Source organism: Nicotiana attenuata, unplaced genomic scaffold (genome assembly GCF_001879085.1).
Source record: "Nicotiana attenuata strain UT unplaced genomic scaffold, NIATTr2, whole genome shotgun sequence".
NCBI lineage: Eukaryota > Viridiplantae > Streptophyta > Magnoliopsida > Solanales > Solanaceae > Nicotiana > Nicotiana attenuata.
In genome coordinates, this window is record NW_017670386.1 from 246,972 (window position 1) to 262,998 (window position 16,027).

At 38.0% G+C, this 16,027-nt stretch overlaps 1 protein-coding gene and 1 pseudogene across 2 annotated transcripts; one reads left to right on the forward strand and one right to left on the reverse strand.

Annotated features, from left to right (window-relative positions):
• Positions 1 to 5,169: 5,169 nt before the first annotated feature.
• On the reverse strand, positions 5,170 to 15,692 carry LOC109238701 (annotated as a pseudogene).
• LOC109238702 lies at positions 8,062 to 12,677 on the forward strand. Of its 2 annotated transcripts, none has more exons than XM_019405179.1 (2): positions 8,062 to 11,007; positions 11,086 to 12,677. In XM_019405179.1, the coding sequence occupies exon 1, from the start codon at positions 8,419 to 8,421 to the stop codon at positions 10,957 to 10,959; it is 2,541 nt and encodes an 846-aa protein (XP_019260724.1). In that variant the 5' UTR covers positions 8,062 to 8,418; the 3' UTR covers positions 10,960 to 11,007; positions 11,086 to 12,677. The 2 variants fall into 2 exon arrangements, with proteins under 2 accessions (XP_019260724.1, XP_019260723.1); XM_019405178.1 differs by having other exon boundaries at positions 11,102 to 12,677.
• Positions 15,693 to 16,027: the final 335 nt, after the last annotated feature.

Below are 16,027 nucleotides of genomic sequence, written 5' to 3' on the forward strand. Positions count from 1 at the left end.
TTTAGTTTCCCTAGCTCGGAAGTAAGTTGGGAGCTGAGTCGTCATTGACGTAGAGTGCAAAGAATTGCAGAAAATAATGAAGGTTATTTGGATCCCAACAAAAATAGAAGGATCCGCAAGTATAATACCTTTGGTCTAAGGGGTGAAGCGAAAATTTTCAGTAAGTCCAGATAGAGATTTGAAACCCGGATAGTTAGCATAGATATGAAAAAGAAAATCATTTCGGTAATGAGGGAAAATTGTGTAATTACCACAAGGATTATGTCTAGCATGTGTAAGAAACACAAAGTGGTTAGAATTATCACCGAGCTTAGTTATTGATGATAAAGTAATCACAGAAAAGCTGTAAAACCATGCCTATTTATGTGTTATGAGGGTAGTGGCATTGGACGAGACTCTAATTTTGGAATACAAGTCAAAGACTTAGCTCACAATAATAATATAAGTATTTTCAGAAAGTTCTTAAGAAGATAAAAGTGTTAGAAGTATAACTGATGATAGAGGTAGATAAGAGAACTCTGGTGAAAGAAGTTCACCAGCCAAGATAAGAGTTCGACTTCGGACTCCGAAGATGACGGAGTTGTTGTATAGAACAGGACTAGTTCCCGCTTAGTAGCCGAAGAGAAAGAGAAACAATTAGATGTTCCATATGTGTTGTAGTTGAAAGAGGAGATTCACAAGTATAAGACGATGGCTTTTAAATAAGGGGGAGATAATGGTACTTTGAGGTACTAAGACAGATTGTGTTTTCCAGTCATAGATGGACTTTAAGAGGGAAGATCGTGTTAGAAGCCCATAATTCCAAGTATTATTTCCATCCAGGTTCCCTAAATATGCATCATGACCAAGGAGATTTATTGGTTTAACGAACGTCGCAGACTTTGCGGCCAATTGTCTGAATTGTCAGCAAGTGAAAGTCGAGCAGCAGAAAGCCTAGTGTTTTATCACAGAATACATATATCTTGAGTGGAGATGGTAAATATGGAGTTTATAACAGGATTATCTTGCTCATCTTGAAAGCATGATTTGATTGGATGATTGTAAATTGACTTACCAAGTCAGCACGTTTCTTGCCAGTAAAAAAACTACAGATTCAGTAGAAGATTATACCAAGTTGTACATTCAGGAAATCGTCTGATGTATGGGACTCCGTTGTCCGTCATTTCGGATTGTGGTACTCAGCTTAAAATGAACTTTTATAAGTTCTTTCAGAAATGATTAGGCACATGTTTTTCATCATCAGAAAGATGGCCAGACAGAGCGTATTATTCAAACAGTTGAGGATATGTCCTTGATGTTAAAAGTAATTGGGATAATCACATACCTCTCGTTGACCTTGCTAATAATAACCTACCATTCTAGTATCAAGATAGCACTGTGAGAGACTCTGTATGGGCGAAGGTGTAGATCACCAATTGGTTGTTTCGAAGTTGGAAAAGTGGAGTTGTTAGGACCCGATTTGGTCTATCAAACTATAGAGAAAGTTAAGTTGATTCAAGAGCATTTGAAGAAAACTCAGAGCCGCCAAGAGTCCTATCGAGCGTGCGGCATAGAAACCTAAAGTTTCAAGTTAATGATTTGGTACTTTTGAATGTTTAGCGAATGAAAAGCGTTATGAGATTTGGGAAGAAGGGGAAGCATAGTCCCTGCTATAATGCGCCATTTAGATTCTTGAGAAGGAACGGTCAATTAGCTTATGAGTTGAGTTGCCACCATATTTAGTGGTGTTATAGCCAGTATTTCACGTGTCATGTTATAACATTCAGGTTTCCAGTACTCAGATACTCATGTCAGTTCAGTACTCAGATACTCATGTCAGCTCAATACTCAACTACTCATGTTAGTCCAATACTTAGACATTCATGTCATCTTAGTACTTAGACTACTCAAATATTCGTGCCAGTTCAATATTCATATATTCATGTTAGTTCAATATTCACGTATCCATGGAAGGCCAATATTCAGTCAATACAGTAGTCATTCAGTTCAGTATCGCAATAGTTCGGTAATAATGTATTCATTTAGTTTAGTATACAAGTGTTAATGAAAGTTCATGTTTCCACCAAACCCGTTTAAGGTCCGAAGTTAGCAAAAGTCACAGTCAGGACAATCATTCGAGGACGAATGATCCCAAAGGGGAGATAATGTAACACCCCGTAAATTTGAATCAGTTGTGGATGCATTAAATGAGTATTCATATGATGGTTATCAATTAGTTATGATAATAAGTGTACGAGACAAATCATAAGTGATTTGGGGTCCAAGGAGAGGCCTAAGTCTAAGCCAAGTTGGAAATTGCATGATAGACTAAAAATTCCAAATGAGTACACACAAGACCTCACTTTGGACGAGCATATCTATATGTATATTAGGAGTTTTGTGATGAACACCTATCAAATTAAAGCTCTTTGAGTCTAATTTCCAACGCATCAAACCGTTTGTCATTTGGAGGTGTACACAGAAAGTTATGACCATTTTCGTGTCCCTTCTGTCGCCAGCGTCCTGGGTAGTGCCGGGCGCTAGCCGTGGCGCCGAGAAATTTGGAGATACTGGAAACTGCGCCACAGGCAGCACCCAGCGCCACATGTGGCACCCGAAACACTATATACTCAATTCGGGGTTCATTTTTACCCGTTTACCCTGGCCGAACTTTGGGGTCTTCCTTCACCCTCTGAAGAGCACCAACCCCTACCATCTCAAGGTAAGAAATCTCCATTAACTTGGTGTGAAATTACATCATTTTTACACTAGTATTGATGAAATCTACCCATAAGACATATAGATCTTCAAGAAATTCCTTCAAGAACTCAAAGGAGGGTTTTGCAAGATTTCTTACCAAAAAGGTAACTCCTACACCCTTAGACTTACANTTTTTACACTAGTATTGATGAAATCTACCCATAAGACATATAGATCTTCAAGAAATTCCTTCAAGAACTCAAAGGAGGGTTTTGCAAGATTTCTTCCAAAAAGGTAATCCTACACCCTTAGACTTACATGTATGGACATATTAAGGGAATATGAGTATGAATAAGTAATAGAACTCTTGTTATGGTGATTGGAAGTCATAAGTTCCCCATTTAATTACATAACTATTGTAGAGATTGAAAGATGATTAATTGATGGAATTTTGTTGGTTGGTGTGGATGGATGGTCATATATGTAATGTTGGAAGTTATAGATTGGGTAATCATGATGGTGGGATAAATTTTTGATGAATGGTGGTAGTTGGATGAACTAATTATATGGCGATGAGATGTAGAGATTTACGCCTACAAGGTATTTGATAATATGCCTAAATGGCTTAAGTTATGGAATTTGTTACTAATATTGGTTCCATTGGATGTTGCTATCGTAAATTGAAGTTTTTTTACTGTTGTGGATCATTGTAGTATCACTAAGGGGCGAAATTCAGGTATGTGAAGCTAACTCTCTATGTTTGAGAATGTTAATGATTCTCCCTACACTACGTTTCTTTTATGATGTTACTAATTGCCTCAGAAATATAGTTAAGCCTAGTTCCTTGAATAGTTGTACTATTTTCATCACAAAATTCAGCAAACTTAGCATTTTCAAATTCAGTTCCATGATCGGGCCTAATTGATGCAAGTTGATTACCTAGTTGTTTCTGAGTTTTTCTAACAAAAGAAGTAAACATGTCAAATGCTTCATCTTTAGATGTTAAAAACAATGTCCAAGTAAACCTAGAGTAATCATCAACAAGCACCATCACATATATTTTGCCACCTCCGCTTAATGATCTCATTGGACCACAGAGATCCATATAGACCAGTTCCATTGTTCTGGTGGTGCTTACCACTTTCTTGCATTTAAAAGAGGATCTTACATGCTTCCCCCTTGCACAAGCCTCACAAACTTTGTCTTCCTTGAACTTGATGTTAGGCAGACCTATCACCAGATACTTGGAGACTAATTTGTTGAGCTGACTCAGACTTGCATGTCCAAGTCTCTTGTGCCAAAGGAGGGGATCATTGTCCAACAGACTTAAGCAAGTGAGTTCATTTCTGAAAGTGTGGACAAATCTACAATGTATGTTTTGTTTACTCTTTTTTCCTGCAAAATAATCTTGTCAGTGGTAAGATTAATCACAAAATATTTGGTAGAGGTGAATGCTACCAAGTTACCTCTATCACACAATTGTGATTGTCTTATTAGGCTGTATTTTAGGCCATCTATCAACTAGTCATTCTCAATAGAGTGAGAATCAGTCTTACCTACCTTTCCAACCCCAATGATCTCACCTTTCTTCCCATTTCCAAAGTAGACATTACCTCCTTTGAGGTCCTCAAGTGAAAGGAACTTGTTCTTGCTCCCTGTCATATGCTTTGAGCAGCCACTATCCATGTACCATATTTGGCTGCTCCCCTTCACTTGGACCCACAAAAGGAAATCAGGGGTTGATAACAACTAGGTCGGGAATCCAAACTAGAGGAAGAATTTGAGAAGTAAATGCGGAAGCAATAACAACAAGGAATTGAACAACTAGAACTAAAGAGATGAAAATAAAGGGTATGGGAAAATTCAAGGAAAGAATTCCAGGAACTTCCAAGAACGCAAGTTCTATAGTCTTGACAAGATCAAAGTAACAACGTCTTGATTTATGGAAGAAATCAAACGCCTTTACTTAAAAAGTAAATCAAAATAATAGATTCAGATCTTGACCGCTTTACGAGTAACTTGAGACAACAATTAATAACTAGTATTAATCGCCTTCTAAGAATACCACAAAGGAATCAAAGATATCATAAAAGAGAAGTATGTTACTACCTTGAACTATGAACTAGTAAAGGTTGAAAGATAAATCTCAAAGCACAAGTAACAAAGGTTCAACAGAACTCTCAAAGTATGATATACTTAATCAATAATGTTGTGTCTTATGAATGACAAGAGCTCCCTATTTATAGTTGTACAAAGGCATAAAAATTCCTTTAAAAATTAGCTAGGGTGGTTGTTATGGCATACAAAATCATTACAATTAGGTAGGGTGGTTGTTATGGCAAACAAAATCATTACAATTAGGTAGGGTGGTTGCTAAAGAGTATGAAAAGTCAGAAAAATTAGGTGGGTGGGCGGCCAAGACCCTTTGGGGCATATTTGGGCCTTACAGTAACTAGTTTGGGCCATTGGTTTGGACTCCAATTGGGCTCCTTTTATAACACCTCCTTTTGGACCTCTTTTAAGCTCATTTTGAGCTCATTTGGTGGACTTCAAGAACTGATTTGGGTGACCCAATCTTCCTCCTCTTGGACTTCAATTTGAGCAACCAAATAATTGTAAAACTTAGACAATTCTTCTCCTTTGGGCTTGAGCACTTCTTCTATAGTTAGAAGCTTCTTTATTTGCCATTGAAATCCAGCAACCTTAGTCTGCAATTCTTTAGCTTGAGATCTTGTAAATGGCCTTCTTGGAGCTTCCAGAACTCTATCCTTATCAGTGATGCTATCATTCCCCTCTTCTTGAAAAGAATTCGTCCCCGAATTCGATCCTACATCAAACAAAGACATGTCAGCAACATTGAATGTAGCACTTACTTGAAAGTCACCAGGAAGGTCCAGCTTGTAAGCATTGTCTCCAATCCTTTCAAAGACTTGAAAGGGGCCATCTCCTCTAGGATGCAGCTTTGAGTTCCTTTTGGAAGGAAATCTCTCCTTTCTAAAGTGAACCCAAACTAATCCAGGTTTAAAAATAACTTGTTTTCGACCCTTATTCTTTCTCAAGGCAGTTTGCTTATTTTTCTTCTCAATTGCAAGCCTTGTTTGCTCATGAATTTTTTTCATCATCTCAGCCTTTGTCCTACCATCAAGATTAGCAATATCACTAGTAGGTAATGGTAATAAATCAAGTGGAGTAAAGGGATTAAAGCTATAAACAACCTCAAAAGGAGACATACCCGTAGAAGATTGGATTTTTCTATTGTAAGCAAATTCAATCATAGGTAAGTGATCTTCCCATGAAGTTAATTTACCTTTCAAAACAGCCCTCAACATGTTTGCTAAGGTTTTATTAACTACTTCAGTTTGTCCGTCAGTTTGTGGGTGACAAGAAGTAGAAAACAACAATTTAGTGCCTAACTTCCCCCAAAATACACGCCAAAAGTGACTCAAAAACTTAGCATCCCTATCACTAACAATAGTTCTAGGTATACCATGAAATTTGACAACCTCTTTTACAAAAAGATCAGCAACATGTGAAGCATCATTAGTCTTTGAACAAGGAATAAAATGAGCCATTTTGGAGAACCTATCTACCACAACAAATATACTATCCTTACCATACCTTGTTCTAGGCAAACCTAACACAAAGTCCATAGAAATGTCAATCGAATGTGAAGTACGAACAGGTAATGGCGTGTAAAGACCATGTGGTAACACTTTAGATTTAGCTTGTTTACATTCCAAACACCGTGCGCACATTCTTTTAACATCTTTTCTCATTCCAGGCCAAAAGAAATTTCCAGCCAGTATGTCTAGTGTCTTTGGGACTCCAAAATGTCCCATAAGCCCTTCACAATGTGGTTCCCTTACAAATACTTCACTTAAAGAGCAATTACGAATATACAACTTATTGTCCTTAAAGATACACCCATCTTGGAGGTTAAACCTATCAAAAGGACCCAACTTACAATCTGCAAAAGTTTTGCCAAAATCAATATCATTAGCATAAAGTTCCTTGATTTGATCAAAACCTATCAATTTAGAAGTCAGCGTAGAAACTAAGACCTACCTTCTTGAAAGTGCATCAGCAACAACATTCTCTTTCCCTTGTTTGTAAGAAATTACATAAGGAAAAGTTTCAATGAATTCAACCCACTTAGCATGCCTTCTACTAAGCTTACCTTGACTCTTCAAGTATTTCAAGGATCCATGGTCAGTTTTAATGACAAACTCTCTTGGCCACAAGTAATGTTGCCATGTGGCTAAAGCCCTTACCAAAGCATATAGCTCTTTGTTATAAGTGGAATAGTTCAATGTGGCTCCACTCAACTTCTCACTAAAGTAGGCGATAGGTTTAGAACCTTGCATCAAAACAGCACTTATTCCTTTGCCAGAAGCATCACATTCAATTTCAAAAGATTTAGAAAAATCAGGCAATTGTAACAACGGAGCAGAACATAACATTTCTTTCAACAAGTTAAAAAGCATCATCTTGTTCTTTTCCCCATTTAAAAATCTTATCCTTTTTAATAACTTCAGTTAAAGGAGAAGCAATGGTGCTAAAGTCTCTCACAAACCTCCTATAAAAACTAGCAAGTCCATGAAAACTCCTAACGTCAGTTACATTCTTATGTTTAGGACATTCTTTTATTGCTTTGATTTTCTCTTCATCCACCTCAACTCCTTTAGAACTAACTACAAAACCCAAGAAAATCACACGATCCACATAAAAAGTACACTTTTTAAGATTAGCAAATAAAAATTGCTTTCTAAGAACTTCAAAAACTTGTTTTAGGTGTTCTACATGCTCTTCTAAAGTGTTAGAAAAGACCAAGATATCATCGAAGTACACCACAACAAATTTTCCATGAAAATCCTTAAAAACATGATTCATTAATCTCATGAAGGTGCTAGGTGCATTAGTCAAGCCGAAAGGCATAACTAACCACTCATAAAGCCCATATGTGGTCTTAAAAGCAGTTTTCCATTCATCTCCAGGATTCATTCGAATCTGATGGTAACCACTTTTTAGATCAATTTTAGAAAAGATTTTGGAACCATGCAATTGATCCAACATGTCATCAAGACGAGGAATAGGATGACGATACTTTACCGTAATCTTGTTGATTACTCTACAATCCACGCACATCCTCCAAGTTCCATCCTTTTTGGGTACCAATAGGACGGGAACAGAGCAAGGGCTCATGCTCTCTCTCACAAAGCCTTTATCAAGCAACTCCTCAACTTGACTTTGAAGTTCTTGGTCTCTTCTGGATTACTCCTATAGGCTGGCCTATTTGGGATTTATAATCCAGGCACAAAATCAATTTGATGCTCAATGCCACGTAAAGATGGCAATCCATTAGGAATATCTGGAAAGACATCTTCAAAATCCTGCAAAAAAAGTGAATTGCTAAAAACAAAAAAAAACATCCAAAACAGAAATCTCTCTAAAACTCTCCTCCTCCTCTCTAGGAAGAAGGTGAATAGTCACTTTTCATGATCCATAACTCCGGAATCCGGCGGTGGATTGTCGCAAATTTGGTATCAAAAGAAGCATCTACTCTTTGCGCACAATCCCCAATTGGTTTCATCCTCAAATCCATAGCCAATTTTTCCAGATCTTAAATTTTATTTCGCAAAATTACTTTAGCACGCACATTTTTTCCAGAAAATATTAACGCTACTGCTTTCTTTGGAATTGTTATGGTTATTCTATGATAATGGAGTGTTGAAGAACTCTATGGAAGCATCGACCTCTCCCCAGCTTTTGGCTGTGGGAGAGAGGAATCCAAATCATAGCGACCATATTCCAAACATCAAGACCCAACAAACGTATGCCTCTCATCTGATTACAAATCATTCTGCCACAAATTCTACAAAACTTATTTTAAAACCGGTCCAAATTGTCCATGGAGAACCAACAATACAATTCACAATGGAGGAAAGACAAAGATTTGCTGTGGAGGAGGGACTTCACCAAGCAGTTGTCGTCAAATTATCGCAGCGATCTCCAGCTTTGCAAGATTTGCGTAATTTACTGCCTAAGGTTCTGGGAATTAAAGGCCATTGTTTGGTTGGTCAACTTGATCCGAAACAGTTGTTAATCAGGTTAGATCAACATGATGACTTAGTTACTGCTCTTGCAAGAGCAGTTAACTACTTTCCCTACAAAGGAGAAGAGCATCAATATCGTATTTTTCCTTGGACAATTGGTTTCAATCCTAATGAAGAAACGACTATGGCTGTTGTGTGGATTCCATTGCCAAACTTATCTCCAGAATTGTTTGCTAGAAAGTCTTTATTATCTATTGCGTCGGCAGTTGGAAAGCCAATCGCTATTGACAAAGCAACACAAGTGAAATCTAGACCTAGCACTGCTAGGGTCAGAGTTATAGTTGATCTAGTTGCTAAGCTGCCACAACGTGTTAGATTACAGTATGTTGACAATGAATCTGGTAAGGTTGTTGAGGTTTTTCAAGAAGTTGTCTATGACAATCTTCCAGGATACTGCAATATCTGTAAGCACCAAGGACATGTCGAATCGGCATGTCGCGTTCTTAAAAAGAAGAATATCATGGTAGCAGTAGCTCAGATTGAAGAAGATCAGCCTCGTCAAGAACAAATTGGTGGTGCGAAATACAAGGGAGATTTGCATCAGTTTTTGAATGAGAGGAGGGCCTTGAATGATGGTGATCGAACTACTGGAGATCACATTAATCCTACAGATGCTACACAGGTTTTAAGCGCTCCTCAAGGGGCTCATGAACACGCTGAAAATTTGATCAAGACACCACATGTAGCAGCTGTTTCTACTACTGCTTTGGTTCCTGTTGAAGCTCTTGCTAATGTTTCTCATAATGTAGCTGTAGCTGGGCAGAGTAATTCACGTCCAGTCTCAATGGATGCTACTGGTGATCGAAATAGCATGGAAAAAATAGCAGCTGGACAGTCGCGTAGGGAAACTAGTACAGAGTTTAAAGGAACAGGTGTAAATATTGAAGCTGTGTCTACTGCTGCTGCAATTCCAATTGGTGCTGGGCAGAATGTTGAGAATAAAAATCATGCAGGAGGTGATACAATTTTGAAGGACATACCTGCTACTACAGTTATGGCAAGGATGTACTCAGCTTTGGGCACAACTACACAAATGGAGAATGGTACTGTTGGTGAGGGAAGTAGGGCACGGGAAGGTGTTGTAGAACAGCATGATTTGGTTACACTGCCAGGGCATGATAAAGGTTTTGAATTTTCACCAACTGGTGTAGGTGCAATTTTGGAGGCTACTACTGCATTGCAAACAACTGGTGCTCGACCTGTTGCACCTGTAGAACCAGTGGAGAAATTAGCAGTAGCAGGTGCACATTTTGGTACAGCGACCAATGTTAAATCAGTGGTACAAGCAGCTAGTTTTGATGTTGCTGGAGATATTGAATTAGATGTTGAACGTTTTGGGCAAACTCCTATTGAACAAAGAAAAGCCAATGATCAACAGGTTATTAAATTAATTCCTCAACGTAATAATGCTAACAGGAAAGAACAGGAAATTGACAAAGGAGATGATGTTACTGAAATTCTTGGCAAACGAGATACTAGGGAAGTAGGTGGAACATCTGCCAACAAGAACAATACTGATATGTTGGAAGCAGGACCTCAACATGGACAACAATCACTTGCCAAGGGCTGGTCTAACGGTAAGGAGTTGGAACTGGCAGACTGTGTGTCAAATTCTGAAAAAATCAGCTCTCCAAGGCACAATGTGTTGCCACAACTGATGAAACAGCAGCAGTTCTCTAGTGCTAGCACAACAAGAACACAAAGAAACCAAAACCAAATTTGTCCAGCAAGTTCAGCAATTGGGAGATGTGCAGATATGATTACAACCAGATGCTCAAACAAGGAAATTATTCCAGTTGTGGAGGAACTAACGGGCACTCCTACGATTCTTTTTTCCAGTCCACAAGTGGAGAAAATTATCAAAGAATCACAAATTGAAATGATGATGTATCCCAATCCTATATTCAAGCAACCATTGGTAACCTTGAACACATCGGCGTATGACATTCCTTCTCAATCGTGCGAGTCACTTGGTGAACATAGGGATGAATCTGGGCAACCCATACTGTCCACTGGCAATAACAACGAAATAATACAAGCTAATGTGAGGGACATGATCAGTGAATCAAAGTTATTGGAACACCAACGAGAGGAGGATGATGATGAGGAGAACTATGCTGGGAATTCGAGTGACGATGATGCAGGGGCGAAGCCCCCCTATGGTTAGGGTGGTCAATTGACCACCCTTCATCGAAAAATTACTCTGCCTATTTAGGTAAAATATTACGTTTTAGAGGTACATAACATATACTGAACACCCTTTGTCGGTTTTTTTTTTTTAACTTATTTCAAGTTTGAACACCCTTAAGGAAAATCCTGGCTTCGCCACTGCGATGATGATCAAGATAGCGAAGAAGAGGGTGTGCTTTCAGTTGGCTCACCACCATTGCAAAAAACTGGCAGCTCTCCTATGTTATGTTCCAGCAGCAAACTTAATGCAAAAGCCCCCGTTTTTTTGACTAAATCTGGGCAGCAACATTTGGGAACAAGCACAACAGGTGTAGGTCGGATGAAAAATGGAGTACACAGTAGGCCTGGGCAGCAGCAGACTATTAGAAGCACACCACCTGCCACTCTAATGGAGAATCAAATTGCAGCAACACCTTCAGCTTTTGGACAGCAGCAACACATTGCAAGCTCTTCAAATGTTTTAACATCAAATGCTGAACAACAGAAGCAAAGTGCAAGTAATTCAACTGCCTTACTAGTGAATTCAAATGATGCAAAGAGGCAGCAGGACTTAAACGCTCCAGCAGCATTGACAACTACTGGACAGCAGCAGCGAAAAGATACAAATGTAACTGAAGGAACCTCGAGTGTAGTGCTAGCCGCAAATCAATCTGGGCAGCAGCAGCCTGATCCAAACAGCTCACCTGCTATCCATACGTATGGTCGAAATCCTACTGTTGGTAGCACTGGACGCATGAGTAGAAGCAGAAACAAAATGAAGATCACAGAACAACAAAAAAGCAAGGCAATCATGGTTAACTCTCAGGATGGAAATACTTTGGTGACACAAGCTTATGCTCAAGCCACTCCAAATCAAGCTGTTATTCCTACAGGTGATCGAGAAATCACAGCACCAACATCTGGACAGAAGCAAATTGCTACATCCATTCAAGTTATGTCACATGATGAGAGAATGTTTTGGAGGCAATGCTGAGCTCTAATGCTCCACAATCTGTGAATTTGGGGATAGACCTAAATTTAGCAGGAGAAGATGATCCAATTTTTCAATACTGCAGGGGAGTGGATTTATCACCTTCGCGCATCGGACCAAATCACAACATTCGTACAAGAGAGAAAAGCTGGGACGGCAAGGTGAGTGAGGAAGGAATTGCTAGGCGACTTCCAATGAGAGTTGCCAAACAAAAGCAGGCTGCCGCAACTACTTCTACGAGGTCCAACCGTTCAAAAAGGAAATGATGATTTTTGAATACATTTTGCAAACGGTTGAGGAAAACGACAAAGAATTACAAATTGAAGATTTTACAAGTTTGGAAAAGAAGGGACAAGAATCAAATTCATACTACATTTTATTTTACCACTTTCTTAGTATCCTCATCTGTAATATCATCACAGAGTATGTTATAAACTCTGTGATGATCATAGAATATTTGGTCCTTTCAAGTTCATATTTTTTACATGCTTGTTAGTAGGCGAGGCTTTTGTATGCCTCACTAGGATTAGTAAGGTAAGGTTTAACCCAGTTTATGTTGCCTTAGCCCTATGCCTTTGGAAATTATCCAAATGGCTATTAGATTATATGCCCTCGTGAGACATTGCCGGCAGCTACTACATGAATCCTCTACATGAGGCTGCCTTCATAAAGCAGTGTGAGGCGCAGAGGAGTGATTATATAGCCGAGGCATATAGGTAACAATACTGGTGCTATTGTCCCCCCTTATTTGTACTTTTCCTATGTGTTGTATTTTCCTTTTATTATTAATAAAAAACTAACCCTAGGCGCTTGCCTAGCGGATTGCCAAAAAAAAAAATCCTGCATAAGAGAAGAAATACTACTTGGCAAAGAAGAAGTTAGCAACTCAGATTAATCAAAGTCTCTTTGTAAGTAAGTAGTATTATGGGCAGCCCCTCTTTTCTTACATTTAAACACTTTTTGGCTTTTATATAGAAACTCTCTTCTTTTTTCTTTCCTTAGCCTCTTTCCTCTTACCAAGACTGTTTATTTTTTCATTTGAACCCCCTTTTATCTCTTCTCTCAAATTGTTGCCCCCTCTCTCTTTCTCTCGGCCATCTTTTTTTTTTTCTAATTCTTCGCCTTCTTTCTTTTCTTTTTCCTCAAGCTCACTTTTTATCCCTCTCCTTCGTTTTCCTTTTATTTCCCTTAATCTCTTTTGATCTCCAAACACTTGAGAAGGAGATAAAGGTGGAAGAGTAAATTTCCTGCCATTTAGTTCAAGAGAATATCTATTCTTTCTCCCATCATGAAAAACATTCATGTCATACTGCCAAGGACGACCCGGTAATATATGACAAGCTTGCATTGGTACTATATCACAAAGAATATCATCCTCATATCTACCAACATTAAAGGAAATCATACACTGTTTGTTTACCTTTAGTTCACCACTATCATTTAACCATTGGAGTCTATAGGGAGTAGGGTGTTTCATGCATGCAAGTCTCAGTTTTTCCACAAAGTATGAACTCACCACATTAGCACAACTACTACTATCAATGATCATAGAGCAAGTTTTTCCCTTTATCCCACACCTAGTATGGAATATATTTTCTCTTTGTGTTTCACTATTGCTTCCCAAATTGATAGTCATAATCCTCCTAACTACCCCAACCATGCCATCATTAGGTAGTTCTACATCATCTTCATCACTCATATCTCCCTTTTCTTCTTGTCCCTCACTTTTTTCACTCTCATATCCCCCCTCCTCTCTAAGAATGATGTTTCTTCTACTTGGACATTCATGCATCATATGTCCCCTTCCTTTTACATTTATGACATTGAATAGAACTAGAAGGTGTAAAAGGTTTAGGGTTAAAGGTTTTACCTCCCTCTTTGTTCTCAAATTTACCTTTTCCCTTGTCTTCTTGAGGTCTAGAAGAACTCTTCATCGCATGATTTGGCCATGGCTTTTTGGACATGGTGCTTGTCCGACCTTTCCACGAGCTAGTTTGCTTTCTTTTATTTTGATTTTCTACCATTATAGACAAATAAACTAACTCATCTATTGTTACATATTGTTGTAATTCTACTATATCAGCTATTCCTTATTTAAACCATTTAAAAATCTAGCCATTGTAACCTCTTCTTCCTCCATACAATTAGCTTGGATCATAGCCATATCCATAGCCTTAAAGTACTCATCCACAGACATAGACCCTTGCTTCAATGTTTGAAGACGTTGTTGTAGCTCTCTTTGAAAGTGTGATGGTACGAATCTCTTCCTCATCACCCTCTTCATCTCAGCCCAAGTAGCAATATGTGCTTGTCCTTCTTGCAATCCGTCCCTAGTAAGCTTTTTCCACCAAATAGCAGCATAGTCCGAAAACTCAACAACAGCAAGTTTAACCTTCTTACCTTCAGAGTAGTTGTGACAATCAAAGATGGCTTCAACCTTTCTCTCCCAATCAAGATACAAGTCTAGATCCCTTGTTCCCTTGAAAGATGGCATCTTCATCTTTATACTACTTATATTATCATCTTCTACTCTACCTCTTTGTCCCCTCCTATCTCTTCCCACTCTATCAAAATCAATATCATTAAAATCATCTATAAGGTTTTCTTGATTTACAATGGGAGCATGGGGTACATTTCTCCTAGCTTGGGGCCTAACATTATTTTCTCTCCTAAGTTCAGCTATTGTATCATTTTGATCAGCAATGGTATCCATCATTTCTTGGAGTTGCAAATTCAACCTTTCAAATTGTTGATGCATAGCTTGCAAGGTAAAATCATTTCTTGCTTTGATTTCGGCTTCTTAGAGAACCCTTCGTTCATCATCACTACCTGTATGTGACATCTTTAAAAAAAAAAAACTGTATCACACAAATTAGCTTCCTTTTTTTTCTCTCTCGGAATAACCTTTGAACAAAATACTTTGTAGATTTATAGTTAAACCCAACTTGTCGAAGTTCTTAGTAGTAAAATTCAGATTTTTTTTTTGGAAAAAAAAGAACCAAATCCTAGAACTTTTAGGCTCGGTTGAAACAAGACACGAACAAAAGAAAGGATTATATATTTAGATTAGAAAGAGTAAGAAAATCTAGGATCTCCTCTTCTTGTTTCCTTTGTTAATTTTTGGAAACAAATTAGATACAAAAGAAATATCCTGGAGAGCAATCAATTGTATATATATATTTTTTTTAAACTGATTTTCGTTTTTTTTTTTTTTTTTTTTTTGCTCTTAGTATTCAAGATATCCCAAGAATTATCAAGAACGAAATCTTGATAGAATCGCTCTGATACCACTTGATAACAACTAGGTCGGGAATCCAAACTAGAGGAAGAATTTGAGAAGTAGTGGAAGCAATAACGACAAGGAATTGAACAACTAGAATTAAAGAGATGAAAATAAAGGATATGGGAAAATTCAAGGAAAGAATTCCAAGAACTTCCAAGAACGCAAGTTCTATAGTCTTGACAAAATCAAAGTAACAACGTCTTGATTTATGAAAGAAATCAAACGCCTTTACTTAAAAAGCAAATCAAAACATAGATTCGGATCTTGATCGCTTTACGAGTAACTTGAGACAACAATTAATAACTAGTATTAATCGCCTTCTAAGAATACCACAAAGCAATCAAAGATATCATAAAAGAGAAGTAATCTTACTACCTTGAACTATGAACTAGTAAAGGTTGAAAGATAAATCTCAAAGCACAAGTAACAAAGGTTCAAAAGAACTCTCAAAGTATGATATACATAATCAATAATGTTGTGTCTTATAAATGAGAAGAGCTCCCTATTTATAGGAGTACAAAGGCATAAATATTCCATTAAAAATTAGCTAGGGTGGTGGTTATGGCATACAAAATCATTACAATTAGGTAGGGTGGTTGTTATGGCAAACAAAATCATTACAATTAGGTAGGGTGGTTGCTAAAGAGTAAGAAAAGTCATAAAAGTTAGGTGGGGGCGGCCAAGACCCTTTGGGGCATATTTGGGCCTTAATACAACTAGTTTGGGCCATTGGTTTGGACTCCAATTGGGCTCCTTTTGTAACACCTTCTTTTGGACCTCTTTTAAGCTCAT

Coding starts and splice junctions, on each gene's coding strand:
- LOC109238702 (XM_019405179.1), top strand. CDS start 8,419: ATGGAAGCATCGACCTCTCCCCAGCTTTTGGCTGTGGGAGAGAGGAAT.